This window comes from Chiloscyllium punctatum, chromosome 22 (genome assembly GCF_047496795.1).
Source record: "Chiloscyllium punctatum isolate Juve2018m chromosome 22, sChiPun1.3, whole genome shotgun sequence".
NCBI lineage: Eukaryota > Metazoa > Chordata > Chondrichthyes > Orectolobiformes > Hemiscylliidae > Chiloscyllium > Chiloscyllium punctatum.
In genome coordinates, this window is record NC_092760.1 from 69,611,185 (window position 1) to 69,631,162 (window position 19,978).

At 39.5% G+C, this 19,978-nt stretch overlaps 1 protein-coding gene and 1 long non-coding RNA gene across 4 annotated transcripts in view; one reads left to right on the forward strand and one right to left on the reverse strand.

Moving 5' to 3' along the window:
* The window catches only part of prrg4 (proline rich Gla (G-carboxyglutamic acid) 4 (transmembrane)), a 38,966-nt gene extending 21,817 nt beyond the window's left edge, over window positions 1-17,149 (forward strand). Inside the window, exons 5-7 of the mRNA XM_072592618.1 lie at window positions 6,596-6,722; window positions 13,121-13,246; window positions 14,800-17,149. Coding sequence (XP_072448719.1) covers window positions 6,596-6,722; window positions 13,121-13,246; window positions 14,800-14,836 — 290 coding nt within the window. The 3' untranslated portion in view covers window positions 14,837-17,149. The remainder of the gene's footprint in view (window positions 1-6,595; window positions 6,723-13,120; window positions 13,247-14,799) is intronic.
* The window catches only part of LOC140493765 (uncharacterized), a 145,497-nt gene that overhangs the window by 48,839 nt on the left and 76,680 nt on the right, over window positions 1-19,978 (reverse strand). The gene's annotated exons all lie outside the window — the stretch shown is intronic.

The following is a 19,978-nucleotide window of genomic DNA, read 5'->3' on the forward strand; positions in this document are numbered from 1 at the left end:
GGAGACAATAACAATGTGGATAGAGGATTAGTTAGCCAGCAGGAAACAAGAGTCGGTCATTCTCAAGTTGTTAAGATGTGACAAATAGAGTGCAGCAGATCAATGCTGGGACCTCAGCTACTTAAAATTAATATGAATGACAGTAATCGCATGTTCAATTTTAAGTTTGTTGATAATACAATGATAGGAAAATGAATTGTAAAGAAAACATAAGGAATCTGCAAGGGATTTAAATAGGCTGTGAGTGGACAAAAATCTGGAGTACTGAAAATACGTCAAATTGTCCACTCTGACTAAATAGAATAGCCTTGATTGTCACATATACTCAATGAGTATAGTGAAAAGTTTATTTAGAGTCATAGAGATGTACAGCATGGAAACAGACCCTTCAGACCAACCCGTCCATGCCGACCAGATATCCCAACCCAATCTAGTCCCACCTGCCAGCACCCGGCCCATATCCATCGAAACCCTTCCAATTCATATACCCATCCAAATGCCTCTTAAATGTTGCAATTATACCAGCCTCCACCACATCCTCTGGCATCTCATTCCATACACGTACCACACTCTGTGTGGAAAAAGTTACCCCTGAGGTCTCTTTTATATCTTTCCCCTCTCACGCTAAACCTATGCCCTCTAGTTCTGGACTCCCCCACCCCAGGGAAAAGACTTTGTCTATTTATCCTCATAATTTTGTAAACCTCTATAAGGTCACCCCTCAGCCTCCGACGCTCCAGGGAAAACAGCCCCAGCCTGTTCAGCCTCTTCCCTATAGCTCAAATCCTCCAACCCTGGCAACATCCTTGTAAATCTTTTCTGAACCCTTTCAAGTTTCACAATGTCTTTCCAATAGGAAGGAGACCAGAATAGCACGCAATATTCCAACAGTGGCCTAACCAATGTCCTGTACAGCTACAACATGACCTCTCAACTCCTGTACTCAATATTCTGACCAATAAAGGAAAGCATACCAAACGCCGCCTTCATTATCCTATCTACCTGTGACTCAACTTTCCAGGAGCTATGAACCTGCACTCCAAGGTGTCTTTGTTCAGCAACACTCCCTAGGACCTTACCATTAAGTGTATAAGTCCTGCTAAGATTTGCTTTCTCAAAATGCAGCACCTCGCATTTATCTGAATTAAACTCCATCTGCCACATCTCAGCCCATTGGCCCATCTGGTCCAGATCCTGTTGTAATCAGAGGTAACCCTCTTCGCTGTCCACTAAACCTCCAATTTTGGTGTCATCTGCAAACTTACTAACTGTACCTCTCCTGCTCGCATCCAAATCAGTTATGTAAATGACAACAAGTAGGGGACCCAGCACCGATCCTTGTAGCACTTCACTGGTCACTGGCCTCCAGTCTGAAAAACAACCCTCCACCACCACCCTCTGTCTTCTACCTTTGAGCCAGTTCTGTATCCAAATGGCTAGTTCTCCCTGTATTCCATGAGATCTAACCTTGCTCATCAGTCCCCCATGGGGAACCTTGTCGAATGCCTTACTGAAGTCCATATGGATCACATCTACCACTCTGCCCTCATCAATCCTCTTTGTTACTTCCTCAAAAAACTCAATCAAGTTTGTGAGACATGATTTCCCACGCACAAAGCCATGCGGACTATCCCTAATCAGTCCTTGCCTTTCGAAATACATGTATATCCTGTCCCTCAGGATTCCCTCCAACAACTTGCCCATCACTGACGTCAGGCTCACTGGTTTATAGTTCCCTGGTTTAAACTTATGCCCTTCTTAAACAGTAGCACCACGTTTGCCAACCTCCAGTCATCCGGCACCTCACCCGTGACTATCAATGATACAAATATCTCAGCAAGAGGTCCAGTCATCACTTCTCTAGCTTCCCACAGAGTTCTCGGGTACACCTGATCAGGTCCTGGGGAATTATCCACCTTTACCCGTTTCAAGACATCCAGCACTTCCTCCTCTAACATGGGCATTTTGCAAGATGTCACCATCTATTTCCCTACAGTCTATATCTTCCATATCCTTTTCCACAGTAAATACTGATGCAAAATACTCAATTAGTATCTCCCCCATTTTCTGCATCTCCTCACATAGGCTGCCTTGCTGATCTATGAGGGGCCCTATTCTCTCCCTAGTTACCCTTTTGTCCTTAATGTATTTATAAAAACTGTTTGGATTCTCCTTAATTCTATTTGCCAAAGCTATCTCATGTTCCCTTTTTGCCTTCCTGATTTCCCTTTTAAGTATACTGCTACTTCCTTTATACTCTTCTACGGATTCACTCGATCTATCCTGTCTATACCTGTTATGCTTCCTTGTTTTTCTTAACCAACCCCTCAATTTATTTAGTCATCCAGCATTCTCTGTACCTACCAGCTTTCCCTTTCAGGAGAAAGTGAGGACTGCAGATGCTGGAGGTCAGAGCTGAAAATGTGTTGCTGGAAAAGTGCAGCAGGTCAGGCAGCATCCAAGGAACAGGAGAATCGACGTTTCGGGCATAAGCCCGCCCGAAACGTCGATTCTCCTGTTCCTTGGATGCTGCCTGACCTGCTGTGCTTTTCCAGCAACACATTTTCAGCCTTCCCTTTCACCCTAAAAGGAATATACTTTCTATGGATTCTTGTTATCTCATTTCTGAAGGCTTCCATTTTCCAGCCGTCCCTTTACCTGTGAACATCTGCCCCCAATCAGCTTTTGAAAGTTCTTGCCTAATACTCAAAATTGGCCTTTCTCCAATTTAGAATTTCAACTTTTAGATCTGGTCTATCCTTTTCCATCATTATTTTAAATCTAATAGAATTATGGTCGCTGGCCCCAAATTGCTCCCCCACTGACACCTTAGTCACCTGCCCTGTCTTATTTCCCAAGAGTAGGTCAAGTTTTGCACCTTCTGTAGTGGGTACATCCACATACTGAATCAGAAAATTGTCTTGTACACACTTAACAAATTCCTCTCCATCTAAACCCTTAACACTATGGTAGTCCCAGTGTTGCCAATTACAGCATCGACATCAGAAGGAATAGCAAAACAGCATATTCTCTAAATGGAGAGACATCTCAGAATTCAGAGGTACAGTGGATGTCCTTGTACGTGAATCACAAAATTACTATTCAGGTACTGTCAGTGATTACATAGGTAAACAAAATGGCCAGAGGAATGGAATATCACGAGCATTTTTTTTATAATCCAGTTGAACAGGGTGAAAAACATCTGGAGAGAAAAGAAATAAACATGTTAGAAGCAGTTCAGAAGAGGTTCATTCCTGCACACATTGGCATTAAAAAGAATAAGTGAATTTCTTGAGATAGTCAAGATCCTGAGATGACTTGACAGGGTGAAGGCTGAAATTGTTTGTTCCCTTTTCTTGTTCATTCACAGGATGTGGGTGTCACAGGCTGTGCCAGCATTCATTATCTATCCCTAATTACCCAGAGGGCAGTTAAGAGTCAGCAACATTGCTGTGGCTCTGGGGTTATGGGTAAGCCAGACTGGGTATGAAAGCAGCTTTCTTCCCTAACGGTCATTAATGAACCAGATGGGTTTTTCTGACTATCAACAATGGTTTTGTGGTCATCATTAGATTCTCTATTCAAATACCCCCATCTACTGTGGCGAGATTTGAACCTGGGTTCGCAAGACATTACCTGGATTAATAGTCGACCAGTAATATCACTAACCCATCACCTCCCCCACATGGAAACCAACAGACACATTTTAAAAATAGGAGTCTTCCATTTAAGATGAAGATTAAGAAAAGTTGTTTTCCTTTGTTGAGTCTTTGGAGGAACATCATTGAATATTTTTAAAGAGAAGGTTAATCGATTGTTAACCTTTCTGTCACTTGTTAATCATTGGGATAGGCTGAAATGTGATGTTGAGGCCACCATCAGATCAACTATTATCTTACTAAATGGCAGATTGGGCTTCAGGGGCTGAACATCTTACTATGATCCTAATTTCTATATACTGTATTATCATCTTATGTACCAGAGAAACAAATCAGGAAGTTTCAGGGGAAATGCCTCCTTTCTTTTGTGAAGCAATTAATCATGTAAATTTTAGTGAACCATAGTCATATGTGACATCACTTAAGGTTAACTTGACCATCTTCTATTCTGCTTTACTGCTATCCCTTCTCAAGAAATAGCCAAGTCTCTCCTTAAGGCATGTGATGTACTCCTACATACTAGAGACTTTGGCAGTGAGCTCAAAACAAGTGAGTTGTACGTTTTACTGAGATGTGAAAATGAAAGTTTGTGAAGATTGCTGAACCATGGCAAAGACAGGAGGAGAAAAGGAGTTGGTAAGAAAGAGCAAAATCATTGCTTTACAGATGTGTATCTAGCTGAATCAATTTTGAACTTAAGTTAGTGATTTTATAATAGGAAGTACTTCAAATGAAGCCCTCTTTTGGGAGTTCCTCTAGATTAAGATGATTTGTTTTGACTGGCTTGATGGGTTCAGAAATAGCTGATTAGTCCAGTATATGATCGGCAAACTCTGCCACATGTGGGACAGGTGGTGCATGAGGATGAGGTGCCTAGATTGTTTGAAGGCTTATGCTCTTCGGTTGATAGCCAACTTCACCTCTTGTATATTTTTGGCAAAGCCACCAATATGTTTAGTACCTTCTAAATGAGCTGACTTCCGTTTGGTCAGTCACAATCCAAGGGCTTTCATGAATCAGCAATTACGTTTAATGTCTTCAGGGATGCTTGAGGATGTTCATAAAGCATTTCTGCTAAGTAAGTTCAACTTTGTCCTACTGTATAGATAGACCAAAATGGTGTATAATTGACCACAAGGATTAGCTAGATACACATCTGTAAAGCAATGATTTTGCTCTTTCTTACCAACTCCTTTTCTTCTCCTGTCTTTAAAAAAATTGACTCATTGATGGCTTTTCAGATAAACTTAGCAGTGAGTGTTATAAGCCAAAATCAATTAGCTTGACCATAGTCTTCCCTGATGTTCTTGTTTCTCGCAAGATCCACTGGATAGTGGCCAAGCTAATTGCTCTGGTGTTTAATCTGAGGATGTTGAAGTTAATTGTATGGCATTGATCATCTTCTTGACTGACATCACTTAACGCAATGTGTTCCACAGCTGATGCCTCTTTGGTGTATTGCTACATGATGGCTAAATGTCTTGAGCCATCAGGAGAACCTGAATCTGTACTCTGACAGTTTGAATTTGAACAAAAAAAATTAACATTCAGAGATGTATGCATCACTGATAGAGCCATCAATTGTTGCCCATATTTAGTTTCCCTTGAATAAATGGTAGGCCCTGGGGAGTGTTGCCAAACAAAGAGACTTAAAGGGGTGCAGGTGCATAGTTCCTTAAAAGTGGAGTCACAGGTAGACTGAATGCGAAGAAGCGTTTGGCACGCTTTCTTTCATTGGTTAGAACATTGTGTGTAATAACTGAGACGTCATGTTGTAGCTGTCCAGGACATTGGTGAGGCTACTATTGGAATACTGTGTACAATTTTGGGCACCCATGTTAACCTTGAGAGGATGCAGAAAACATTTACAAGGATGTTGCTGGGACTGGAGGGTTTGAACTATTGGGAGAGGGTGAATGAGCTGGGGCATTTTTTCTGAAACATTTTGAGTCTGAGGTTTATAAGCCTTATAGAGGTTTATAAAATCATGAGGTGCATGGATAGGGTGAATAGTCTTTATTCCTAGGGATATAGGTTTACGGTGAGAGAAGAAAAAATTAAAAAGGATCTGAAGGGTAACTTTTTCACAAGAGGGTGGTGTGTATCTGGAATGAGCAGCCAGAGGAAGTGGGGGAGGCTGGGTGCAATTCCAACATTTAAAAGGCATCCAGATGTGGGTGTATGAATAGGAATTGTTTAGAGGGACATGGTGCCAAGTGCTGGCAAATGGGACCAGGTCAGATTGGGATGTTTGATCAGCACAGTTGAGTTGTTTCCATACTGTAAGACACTATAGGTTTGAATTTTATTATCTTGCTACTTCCTGATTGAGTGCGCATGTTTTTTATAGTTTTATTTGAATTGAACAACATGCAAGAACATTTTTGAACTCTGAAAAATAAACCAAATAAGGCAGTCCAACTGAAACACACTGCCTACTACATTTGGAAAGACAAGGGCATCAGGTGCATGGAAGGGCTATTAGTCCATGTGACACACCATCAGCTTTTGGACACTATCCTACCCAGTTCTCCAATAATCCTTTCTTGGTCAAAATCTTGGAACTGCCTATTCAACACCATCATAAGAGAATAATCTTCACACAGACAGGAGTAATTCAGGAAGACAGCTCAATGACACCTGGAACATAATTGGCAGCTTTACCAGTAATGCCCATATTTCATGTTTTTTATTTTAGTGCCTCAAGCTATCTGCAAACAAATAGTACTGCATTGGTCTAATGGACCAAGTATTGACATTTTCACCTCTGTCTAAGAATAAAAGGATCATAGCTTGTATTAATCACTGGAGCATACCAAGAGGAGAGGTCTTATAGCTCATAATGGCAATCTTGCGTAGTTGTTGTGAAAAAGAGGACGTAAAATGAAATAAAACTCAATATTGCTAATATTACTTATTTGCCCCTCCTTTTTCAGGCATTACAACTGATATAACTACAATTCTGACTGCGTTCTTTGGCACTGTGTTATTTTTAATTCTATTGGTGTTCTTTATCTGGTATTACTGCAAGCAGCGGAGACACAAAGATCGAAGTAGTGCAAGGTAGGTTTTGACATATTTACATATACTTTATCCTTTATGTATACACATGTGCAATGTCTGTTTGAAAAATTAGCATGAAAATGTTTTTGATTTCATATTTGCTTTGTCCTATTGTGATATGTGTACGTTTCTGAGAACTGTAAGAGCATTAGTAAACTGAAATGTTTCAGTCAGTGAGGCCATCCATACATTTGTGTGAAATCTGAAATGTTAATGCTTAGATCAAGGAATTGTGGCCAAGTCTGTCTTTAATCCACAATTCTGGGGGTTTGATTTCAGAAATAAGAGGTCACCCATTTAAGAAAGAGGAAGGATCTTCTGTCTGAAAGTCATGAGTCTTTGCATTTATCTAGGGTAGAGAACTTCAAAAGTTCTTTTGAAGCTTTCAATAGAAATTTCTAGAAATACCACAGCAGGATGATTCACATCAATAAAGAAGAAAAGGCAGATTAACTTAAATTCTTATGAAGATTACACCTGAAAAGGGAAAGGAGAATTTTTTTTGAGCTTTACCCACTAAGGATCATGACTATACCACTGTTTAACCACTAGGTGGTGCATCATCTCCATCTACCTTTTCAAACAATAAAATCATAGTTCATAACTTTTAAGTTTTGGAGTTTGCTTGCTAACAGGGAGGACTGAATGCAGTATGGGTGGCATGATGGCTACGTTGTTAGCACAACTGCCTCAGCATCAGGCACTGGGATCAATTCCAGCCTGAGGTCACTGTGTGGAGTTTGCATGTGCTCCCCATGTTTGTGTGGGTATCAGTTGTGTGCTCTGGTTTCCTCTCACAGCCCAAAGATGGGCAGGTTAGGTGGATTAGCCGTAGGAAGTTACTTTTCAGTTTGTTTCCACTGTCCCTTGAAGTAGCACGTTCCAAATCATCATAACAGACATTGGATATTTGGGAAGTTGCTGAGGGGGTGAGACATCAACAGGACTTGAATCACTAACAAACTGCAAACTGGCATTGGATAGATTGTATACATCGTGTGGTTGGTGGATGGATTGGGTTTCAGTTTTTGGGGCACTAGTACTACGACAGGGGTGAAGGGAGTAGTTTTGGTGGATTAGGCTTCACTTGAACTATACTGGGACCAATGCGTTGGTAAATTGAATAATTAGCACTCTAGCAAGGGCATTAAACTAATTAGAGAATGTGTAGGTTTACAAAAAAGGATATGGTGGCATTGCAGGGCAGCTGTTTAGGTCTTGATACCTCGAGTAGGACAGGAAAAGATAGAGCATGTACAAATGTTTTTTTAAAAAGAGGTCAAAAATTAACAGCTTTCTTAAATGTATATAGTATTCTGAACAAACTAAATGAATTAATGTTAGTAGTACAGCAATGAAACAGACCCTTAGGTCCAACCCATCCACACTGACCAGACATCCCATTCTGACCTAGTCTCATTTTTCCAGCATTTGGCCCATATCCCTATAACTAGGAGAAAGTGAGGACTGCAAATGCTGGAGAGTCACTCAAAGTATGGCACTGGAAAAGCACAGCAGGTCAGGCAGCATCCGAGGATCTCTCCTTAAACCTATGCCCTCTAGATTTGGACTCTTTTTTTTTTCCCAAACCTAATAAAAAGACCTTGGCTACTCATCCTATCCATGTCCTTGAGCTTCTAATGCTCCAGGAAAGAAAACAAAAACTAGCCTTTTTGGCCTTTCCCTATAACTCAAATCCTCCAGTCCCAGCAACATCCTTTATAAATCTTTTCTGCATCCTCTCAAGTTTAACAACATCCTCCCTATAAGAAGAGTGGCCAGAATTAGAAGCAGTGTTCTAAAAGTGGCCTAACCAATGTCCTGTACACGATAACATTATGTCCTGACTGCTATACTCAATGTTCTGACCAATGAAGGCAAGGATGCCAGATGTCTTATTCACCACCCTAGCTATCTGGGACTCCACTTTCAAGGAACTATGCACCTGCACCCCCATGTCTCTTAGTTTGACAACATTCCCCCATGGACCCACCATTAACTGTGTAAGTCCTGCCCTGGTTTACAACAAAATGCAACACCTCACATTTATCTAAAATAAACTCCATCTGCCACTCCGCAGTCCATTGGTCCATCAGATCAAGGTTCCAGTGTACTCTGTGATGATAATCTTCACTGTCCACTACACCACCATCTGCTGTCATCTGCAAACTTACTAATCATGCTTCCTATATTCACATCCAAATCATTTTATATAAATGATGAAAAGCAGTGGACCAGTACCAATCCTTGAGGCACACTGCTGGTGACATACCTTCAGTCTGATAAACAACTCTGTACCATCACTCTCTGTCTCCTACCTTGTCCAATTGGCTAGTTCCTTCTGTGATATAACCTTACTAACCCGTCCGCCATGCGCAGCCTTGTTGAATGCTTTGCTGAAGTCAATATAGACAATGTCTTACCGCATTGCCATCATCAGTCTTCTTTGTCAACTCTTCAAAAACCTCAATCAAGTTAGTGAGACATGATTTCCCATGCACAAAGCCATGTTAACTATCTCTAGTCAGTCCTTGTCTCTCCAAATGCATATAGATCTTGTCCCTCAGAATCCCATTCAACAGCTTACTCGCTGGTCTGTAATTCCCTGGCTTTCCTTACCGCATTTCTTAAATAATGGCACCACAGTAGTCAACCTCCAGTCTTATCGCACCTTCCCCCCAGCTGTCATTGATATACATATCTCAGCAAAGGGCCCAGCATTCTCTTGCCAGCTTCCCATAATGTTCTGGGAAAACCTGATCTGATCCTGGCACCTCCTCTTCTGTAAAATGAACTATTTTCAAGAAATCACTTTATTTCCCAAGTTCCCTCATTTCCTTGTACTTCTCCACAGTAAATACTGATATGAAAGTCATTTCGTATCCTACGCATTTCCTGTGGTTCAACACATAGACAGCCACATTGATCCTTAAGAAGCCCTATTCTCTCCCCAGTTACTCTCTTTCCCTTAATATACTTGCAGAATTTATGGCATGAATAAAGGTGAGTGGCTATTATCTTACAGCCATTACAAGGACATCAAAACTTGGTTGTAAACGTACAACGGTATGTGCCTTTTTGAGAAGACGGAGAGAAGGAAAATGTGGCAGGGTGGCATTTTAATATAGAATGGAATTAATGCAATAGAAAACTGATCATCGATCAGAAGATGTAGAATCCATGTGGATGAAAGTAATAATAAAGGGAAAGAGACACTGGTGGGAGTAGTTGACAGGACCAGGTGGCTCAGTGGTTAGCACTGCTGCCTCACGGCGCCAGGGATTCAGGTTCGATTCTAACCTCGGGCGACTGTGCAAACCCCACACTGACATTCTCCCTGTGTCTGTGTGGGTTTCCCCCCAGGTTCTCTGGCTTCTTCCCACAATCCATAGGTGTGCAGGTTAGGTGAATTGCCCATGCTAAATTGCCCATAATGTTCAGGGATGTGTAGATTAGTTAGGGGTAAATATAAGGTAGGGGAATGGGTCTGGGTGGGTTACTGTTGAGAGGGATGATGTGGACTTGTTGGACCGAAGTGCCTGTTTCCATGCTATAGGGATTTGTGATTTTATGATTCTGACAGGAGCTATATTTAGAGCAGATATAGAATCAGGGAACAGAAGGCAGGTAAAAAAGAAAGACAACGTATTAATTATAGATAACTTTAATTTTTGTAGACTGGAAATATAAATTGATAGGAGTGGAAATTAAGAATTCATAGTGTATTTGGGATAGTTTCTGCGAACAGTATGTGTATATTGATCCAGGGATCAGACTATTTGGATCTGGGAATGTGTAATGAAACAGGTTTAATAAATTGTTTCAGATTAAAATATCCCCGAGGAAATAGTTACCATAACATTCAGTTTGAGAGTGAGGAACTTGAATCTGAAACAACTGGGCTAACCTTTTATAAGAGTAATTATAAAGGGGTGAAGGCAGAATTGGCTGGGAAAGGAATTCAGCAAAGAAGGCAGTTGATGAACAATGCCAGATGTTTGAGAAAGTAGCTCATGACTCATGACAAACATATCCCAATGAGGCAAAGAACAGTTGTCTACTAGCATGTGCATCCTACTGGGGTTGATTTACATTATTATTTGTGTGAAAAAGCACTTTCTAATAGAATGGCTACAGCACAAAGGGAGGCTGTTTTATACATTGCAGCACTGTTGTAAGCTGTAATATTAAGGCTATGAGCCATCCCCTCAGAAGTAAGGATGAACAATAATTGTTGGCCCTGCCCATGTCTACATTCTTTAGATGTTTTTTTTAAATTAGTGATTACATTTGTACCTCATTGGCTATGAAGTACTTTGTGACATCAATTGATTGTGAAAATATCTGTATAAATTCCAATCTTTACCACAGAGATTTGTAGAGGCGAGGTTATAAAGTCCAGGTCGTTCTGCTATAACACATGTTTCATCAATGTGAATTTGCTGTAACACAATTGACGAATAGAGGATGCTGTTTCTAAAATGTAAAATTTTAAAACGCATGTTGGCTTTAGTGCAATTGCGTCGCCAACGCTTTGTTATTTGTATTGTGCAATTCTTGAAAAGTGCAGGGTCACACAGGAATGCAAATAACGTGCTAAAGAAGAAATGACTGTATAATTAAGGTTGAGATAGACAGACCTTTTAACCGGTATTGTCAGGTTTATGGGTAAAAGGTAGGAAAGTGAAGTTGAGGATCACTAGATCAGTCAGGATCTCATTGAGTCTGCTCTGCCATTCAGTGTTCTAAATGGCCTACTTCAACTCCTATGCCTTAATCTCTTCGGTCTTCAAGTCTGTTATACTTCCAATTTTCAGATAGGGTTCATCCTTCAACCCGTATCAAAACCTTCAAGTAAGCTATTTAGTCGTATGATAGAAGAAGGGGCTGGGAAAATAAGGCTTGATGGAAGTTATCACTGAAATTGAAAGTTGTTACCTAAGGAAATTAGTTTTTACCTATAGAGAGCATGTTAACTTTTAACCTCAAGTGGTTACAGGCAGCTTGACAAACAACCTAAAGTGAGATTGTTTGCCATTGTTGAATTCTGTGACAAGAAAACCACAGGAAACCGAGATCATGAAAGGGTGCAATTATCTTGTTGCAGGGATTCCAATTGCAGATCCAGATTATAGGCCTGCAGAGTTTTGATTTACTCATGGTGAGCAGCAAGTAAAATATTTTGACCCTGCTTGACAAATGATTATTTCCAATATGGCTGAGTATAATCTCCCCTAAGTAACTTGTGTAGGTAATAAATTTTGTGGGGATGATATCTTGTTCTTGTTATGTGTATCAAAGTGGCTTTGAACCTAATTATCAGCTCCATCTCTCAGTTGACTTGAAGTTATGTTACAAACTGCTCAGTTCTAAAACAACATCTGGTTTTCACACTTCTTAAAAATATCTCTTAAACTCAGCTCAACAATTGACTTTCATCAAATCAGATTTACTCTGAGCAATTTCTATAATTTTGTGCAGTATATTATGCACAGTGTATTTTGCAATAATGGCTTGTACTTCCTTCCTCCATAGTGGTGGATGCTGATATGTTTGCTTCTATTGATCAGCACAATAGCAACAACAAAGTTCCAATAATTTGACTTGAGCTAAAATCTATATGTTTTGGAGGAGAAGCCTGCACGTTGGTCTTACCATTCCAATTCTTAGCAACAGGAGCTAGTAGTTGAAGAATTTTGCAGATTCACCCACAACTTGTATGGATTTATTTAAGTACAAGAAAAGAACTATTTCAAATCTTTTCTAAAACTGTATAAGTTTGTATATCAGCATAAGACTGACCTCTGGGATTATTCTGATTGCTGACAAAACTACAATCGATAACGACATCGCAATGGACATCTTGCTGTTTGCTTTGACATAAGGCTCTGCTGTATAAATGCTTTATGTGCCAGTTAGGTTTGCCTTGTACAGTCAGCAGCAAATACCAATACTTTGCTGATAGAAAACTCTGATGAAAACACTTAGTCAAACCAACCTGTTTGGTATCACTTTGGTGTAGTATATATAGCCCACTAATGCTTACTATTTTCATGAATGTTGAAACTTGTACATATATTGCACCTTTTTTACTGTTTATTTTTTCTTGTATATAAGAGAAATCCTGACTTGCTGTGGCAACTTGGCTATAAATGTGGACTTTCATGAGTCTCATCTCCTTAAGTGTGCCTGGTTGGCCAAGCATTGTGGACAGATTTTAATTATTTTTCACCTTCTGTTAATCAATTTTCATTTGTGTACTACTTGTCTTTACTGTATTTTCCTACCTGAGCTTTTATTTGAAATTGAACATTTCTATATCCAGTGATTGCGCCATTCCTAGAGAAAATAATCCACTGTTTGCTTATGAGGGCTTATTAATTGCCTTGTTTTATCAGGCGGATTGAGGAAACCTGTATGAATCCTGTGCCGTTTACAACAGATGCAGAGTCAGCTCTACCTTCCTATGAACAGGCTCTTGTGGCAACTGGACAATATGATGCACCTCCACCCCCTTATCCAGGGTAAGTAATACTCTAATGTCTTTTGGAAGAATGCAGGACTAATGCAATAGTTATTTTGAGCTGTTGCATTAGATCTTCTCCTGGTAATCTGTATACAAGAACCTCCTCTTCATAGGTGACATAGTGTGAAAGGTATCATAAAAATTCCAAGTTCATTCTCTTTTGGAGACATGTATGAGATGGACTAAAGATGATATCTTCTGCTTTCCAAAGATCTTTCAATTTAAGATGTGTAAGCCAGTATTCTGGGTAGAAGTTGGGCTTGGAAAATTGTTTCCCAAAATTGTTTCGTGGGTGGCACAGCAGTTAACACTGCTGTCTCACAGCACCAGGGACCCAGGTTCGATTCCAGCCTCAGGTGACTGTGTGGAGTTTGCACATTCTCCCTGTGTCTGCGTGGGTTTCCTCCGGGTGTTCCGGTTTCATCCCACAGTCCAAAGATGTGCAGGTCAGGTGAATTGGCCATGCTAAGTTGCCCATGGTGCTAGGTGCATTAGTCAGAGGGAAATGGATCTGGGTGGGTTACTCTTTGGAGGGTCAGCGTGGACTGGTTGGGCTGAAGGGCCTGTTTCCACACTGCAGAGAATCTAATCTTAAAACTATAACATGCAATAGTCGGGACTCAAAAGTGAGTTTTGTCATTTTGAGATTGTCGAGAAATCTGTTGTTTGTTATCAACATGCCAAGAAATTGTAAATAACTGCCATATTGAGCTTAAATGTTAAAATAAACTTAGTGATTGATATGACTATTTTTCCATTCTCGTTTTTGAATTAAAATCTTCAGTTCTTTAGTAATTAATGATTTGTTGACTTTGAATATAAAAAATTATGTGAAATGCATATTGAAAATGATGGCTGTAATAAGTATATTGTCTATCAAGTTAACATGGACTAACATTGAAAACGTTTGACTAGTTGTAACATGTTACACAACTCTTGGATGTTCAAAAGGGCTTTATGTACAATCAATTAAGTACTTTATGCAATGTTATAATATAGGAAATGGTCCAATTTGCACACTGCAAAGCACTACAAGTAGCAATGTGATAATAACCAAACGATCTGTTTTAATGATACTGATTGAGGGTTGTCCGGATGCAAGGCAAACTCATCTTTGTATTAGTGCCATGAGATCCTTTAAATCTATTTGAGAACATATATGGAGCTTTTGTTTAACACTTGATCTGAAAGATGATACCTTTTTGCAGTGCAGCAGCTCTTTAGTAACTGTATTAGCTTTTCAGAAATAAGTTTGTGCTTAAACCTGTGGAGTTGGACTTGATTCTGCAATCCTGACTCCAAGGTGAGAATATTTGCAACTGAGTCATGGCACATGTAGGCAGGTGGTCTAAATCATCACTCTTTGATTTAAAAGTTGCTTAACTTAAGTTTTATGTAGAATATTTTTTAAAAAGCTGGTTAGAATTGGAGATGTTTTTCTTTTTAAAATTGTGACTATATAATTTTCTGAAACTGTTCAAACATTTTGACTACAAAATGTTAAATCTCAATTTTATAAAACATTTTCTCACAATTATATCGTTTGTACAGGTCATCTTCTGGTTCCTGGAAATCACATCACTCTTGATAATGAATTTATTCGATGATGAATTAGCAAATATTCGCACTAACAGTAAACATTTAAATTTGGTGTTTTTTAAAAATGAAATTTGCACTATAAAATATTTAATTAAGTATTCTTTGTATTGGAATGTGATACTTGTATATAGCTTTGTGATGTAAAATGATCATAAATTATGCAAAATGTTTGTCTCTTTCATTGTTTAACCTTTGTCTGACACTTTCTTAATCTAACAAAATGCTTGAACAATTTAAATAATACAAATATAAATGTTGTGAACTATTGACCCTCACACTTGTTTGGGAGTACAAATCTGAGGTTAGCTGTAAATTGCAGAATTCTCGAACTCAGTTAGATTAAGCATTTGTGGAATTGAGCCTAGCTTAAGTATCACTGCATTATCAGACATGTGCTTGATATCAATTATGTGTAAAACTCAATTTCAAAGACTGTTGAAGTCTAGGAGTTTAATAAATCAAATCTAAACCAGACATAGAGGTATAGTTTTAAAAACTGTTTTTATACAAACAACCACTACACGACATCTCAAAGCTGTAGTCAGTGAAAAGGCTGGTCGTTTAGGTTATCTGTATCAAATGTTGCTTTCAACTAGCTCAGCTCAATCATTCAATTCAAATACACATTTCAAATAACTGCAGCTTGTGTCCTCACTGACCACTAAATGCTTTCAGTTGCCATTATGAAGGTTGTCAACCATAAAAACCTTAGGAACTGGCTTTGGAGCAAATTTTTCATTACCTTTTATTCATTCTCTGCTTGCAAGTTGAAGAATTCTGCTTATGCCCAAGATGCTTTTCAATCGCCAACTCAGTGCCTATACAATTCACAGTTGGTTTGCGAAGCTGGCAATTTTGGCTATCTGCTGTCCTGGATTATATTGCTTTTAGGAAAAGTTCAAGTTGTAATATTGGGTAGTTTGGTCATAGCACATTTTATGCCAGTTAATTAATGCATGCACCAGTTGCTTTTACCTCTCCTGATTGAAGTTGACATGTCTTTTTAAAAAAAAACTGAAAATAAATTAAAAGGCTGTTCTGTTGCCTGGAGAATGGAATCTGGAAATAGGCAAGGTTTTGCAAAAAATGTGCAGTTCAACCTGAGTGAAAGAGGAATCGAGGAAACTATTTTAATTCAAACCCTTGCTCAGGCCTCCTTAGACTTGCACACAATTGTTTAAGACTGATTTACTGGCACACCTTGATCTAGAGTCATTTTTTGATGTGGTTCTCACTTCCTGTGAAATTATAACAAGATTTGGGGGTTGGTTAATTCAGCTGACAATATTGCTAGAGAGTGTTGCAGAATGATGTCAGTAATATTGACTTCCTCCCTGTACCAGCTGTGATAGTTCATGCAACCCCATTTCATCATCATGCCCAATCCTCGAACAGTGGTGTGCCTCAAGCTATCTTAAATCAATTGTCTGTCTGTTTGTCCTTCTCTCCCTGTATGGAGAGAGATGCCTATTGTTCTTCATTACCTGTGGCGAACTACTTTGTTTTAAGGTAATAGGTTATGGTGACGTCCACACTCTACTGACTAAGCAAAATTGTTCCTTTTGTGTTTTTAAGCCTCAAATTAGTGTGAAATCTGAGTGGCATAAGTTGTCAGCTATCAAACTAACTATGACTAAGGCAAAAATGAAACCAAGAACTGCAGACGATGGAGATCTGAAACAAACAAAAACTTAAATTGCTGCAGAAACTCAGGAAGCCTGGCAGCATTTGTGGACAGAAAAGGGAGAACGTTTCGAGTCCAGACACCCTTCTTCAAAACAGTTCAAAAGAAGTGTCACTAGCCTCAAAATATTAACTGTTTTCTTTCCACAGATGCTACCAGATCTCTAGTTTCTCCAGTAATCTCTGTTTTTGGTTGACTGTGGCAACTTCTTTTTGTGTGCTGAATTTTCCAAGCTTATTCAGAAATGTGTGGTCATGGTTTGATTGACACTAGTGACTTGAAATGTTGATACACTTTGATCTCCTTATGAAAACTGGCATCTCTGTGCTTAACAGCCAATTGTTAGGCATGCCACCACCACCAAAAATACATATTTCTGTGGGGATATTTTCCTGAGAAGGTTTAGCTGCTCTTTCATCTTTTTGTCCTTTTCTTTGACGTTTCTGTCTTTTTTTTTTCAGTTGTTATTGATCAACATTGTAGATTCTATATTCTTGTTAAATAATTTCTGCCTGTAGATTTATTGCATTTTATAATCATCTATTATGTATCTTTGTAATAGATCAATAACCTGTTAAATATTTAAAATCTGAATAAAACTTTCATTTTAAAAAATCAGCCTTATTAATCATAGGCTATTTTGTAGAACATTTCAGTTTCTATGATAAATGTTTCCATCAGTGGTTAGTACCACTGTCTCACAGCGCCAGGGACCTGGGTTTGATTCTAGCCTCTGGCAACTGCCTGTGTGGAATTTGTACATTTTCCCCATGTCTGAGAGGGTTTCCTCCGGGCGCTCCAGTTTCCTGGAGTCCAAAGATGTGCAGATTAGGTGCATTAGTTGGAGTAAATGTAGAGTAATAGGGTAGGGGAATGGGTCTGGGTAGTATACTATTCAGAGGGGTGGTGTAGATTGTTGGGCCAAATGACCTGTCTCCGCACTGTAGGGATTCTATGATAAAATATTGAACTTCAGAGTTGTCCACTGATGGTGCTGTGTCAGACTGCAAAAGGTAGTTTTCGCCAAATGGTTTTTGCTGTAAATCACATCGTTTAAACTGACTGTAATTTCTCTTTAACTTGGTCACCCTAATGGATTTTTTGAGTTGTACATACATCTCAAAGTGCTTTGAAGTGTAGGATTTATTGTGCTGCAGAAAATATGACCATCAGCTTAGCATACAGCAAAGTCCTGCAAATGACAAAATGATAGCTGAAAGATGGTACCTTCAACAATGCAGCACTCCATCAGTCCCACAAGTGAAATATCAGCCAAGGTTTTTTACTCTGGTTCATGCATTATGACTTAATTCACCTAGATCTAACTTGGATGCAACAATACAACTGACTGAAACATAGTTGAAGCAAACTAAAGTAATAAGATAAGAGCAATCGGCAAAATTCTACTGATCTATGTGCTGCAAATGCTTCTGTCCGTAACAGTAGCAGTAACAACCCAGCAATCTGTGTAGATATCGAGTCCTGTCTTCGCAATGAGAATATCCTTCATCATGTTGTGCCATAACCACTGTGCTAAATGAATCATATTTTGAACAGATGTAGCAACTCCATTCTGGTCATCCATGAGGCACTGTGGACTAGCAGCAAAATTGTATTTAACTGAAACTTGTAACCTCATGGCCTGGCATATCTCCCATTGAATCTCCTGGCTTGGTGATAAGGGTTCAATGAAGAGTGTATGAGAGTATGTGAGAAACAGCACCATACATACTCAAAACAAGAGGCTAACTTGGTGAAGCCATAACACAGAATTACTTGCATACCAAACAGCAGAAGTAGTTGGTAATAAATAGGGCTAAGCAATCCTACAACCAACAGATAAGATCTAAGCTCAAGTCCTCCCACAGCAAGTCATGAATGATGGACAACAGTTAAATGACTCATTGGCAGAGGTGGAAGCTACACAAATATCCTCATCTTTAGTGATGAGGGAGTGCAGTGCTCTTGGAAAGATGAGGTTGAAATATGTGAAAGAAATTGATTGAATGATCCATCTTCCCAATCTCCTGAGGTTCCCAGCATCACAGATATCAGTCTTCAACCATTCAAATTCATTTGACATGATATCGAGAAATGGCTAAGGACATCAGATACTTCAAAGTCTATGAGCCCTGACAACATTCTGGCAATAGTACTACAAACTTGGCTAAGTGTAGGACTAGTTTGAAGCACAAGCTGTTCCAGTATATCTACAACACTGGCATTTACTCAACAATGTGGAAAATTACCTGAGTACATCTTTATACAAAATATAGGACAAATCTAATCCAGCCTATTACTGATGTATTGATCTATTTTTGACCAACAAAATGATGGAAGAGATCATAAAATAGTGCTAAGAAACTATATTGCAAAGGAATAACTTGCTTATTGGCACTCAGTTTGTTATTCTGCCAGGGCCAATCACCTGCTGGACATCAAAGGAGTCTTGTTTCAAATATGGACACAAGTTGAACTTGTCAGCTTGTGAATGTGACTGTCCTTGACATTGAAGCAGTATTAAACACCAGTGGGTCCTGATAAAATTGGAGTCCGTGGGAATCTAGGATAAAATCCTGCTAGTTGGAGTCATACCTATCACAAAGTTGTGGTCGTTGGAGCTCAGATATGTTAGCCCCAGGACATCACTGCAGATAAATATTTTCTCATTGATATGTTCAGATGTGTTATTACATACCTTTGGATCAGGTGAAACTTGTACTCAGGCCTTTTGGCTGAGGGATAGAGACACCACAGTTGTGCCACAAGATACCTAGCTCCTCAGGGTAGTGTCCTAGGCACATGTCTTCAGCTGCTTCATCATTGGACCTTCCCTCTGTCATAAGTCAGAGGTGGGAATGTTCACTGATGATTGCACCACATTTGCAATGAATCAGATTTTGAAGCAGTCTGTGCCCATTTTCAGCAAGATATGGACAACCACCACATTTGGGGTGATATGTGATCTATATATTACTGGTAACTTAAATGTGAGGCAATGGTTATCTTCAACAAGAGAATCTAAGCATCACCCCAACCCATCACTTGTTCCTGTAATGCATGTCCACCATCTGTCAGGAACAAGCGAGGAGTATGGTAGAATGTTCACCACTTGCTTAGATGAATACAGCTTCAATAACACAAGCTTAGAACCATCCAGGGCAAAGCATTCATATACAATTGGCACCCTAACCATCACTATCACAACTCCCAGTGACAGAAGTGTGTACCATCCACCAGATGCATCACGTAACTCACCAAGACTCCTTCCATAGCACTTCCCAAACTGTGACCTTTATCATCTAGAATAACAAGAGCAGCAAATACATGGAAATCCCACCATTTGTATGGTGGCTCAGTGGTTAGCACTGCTGCCTCACAGCACCTGGGACCCAAGTTTGATTCCAGCCTCAGGTGACTGTGGGGAGTTTGCATATTCTCCCAGTG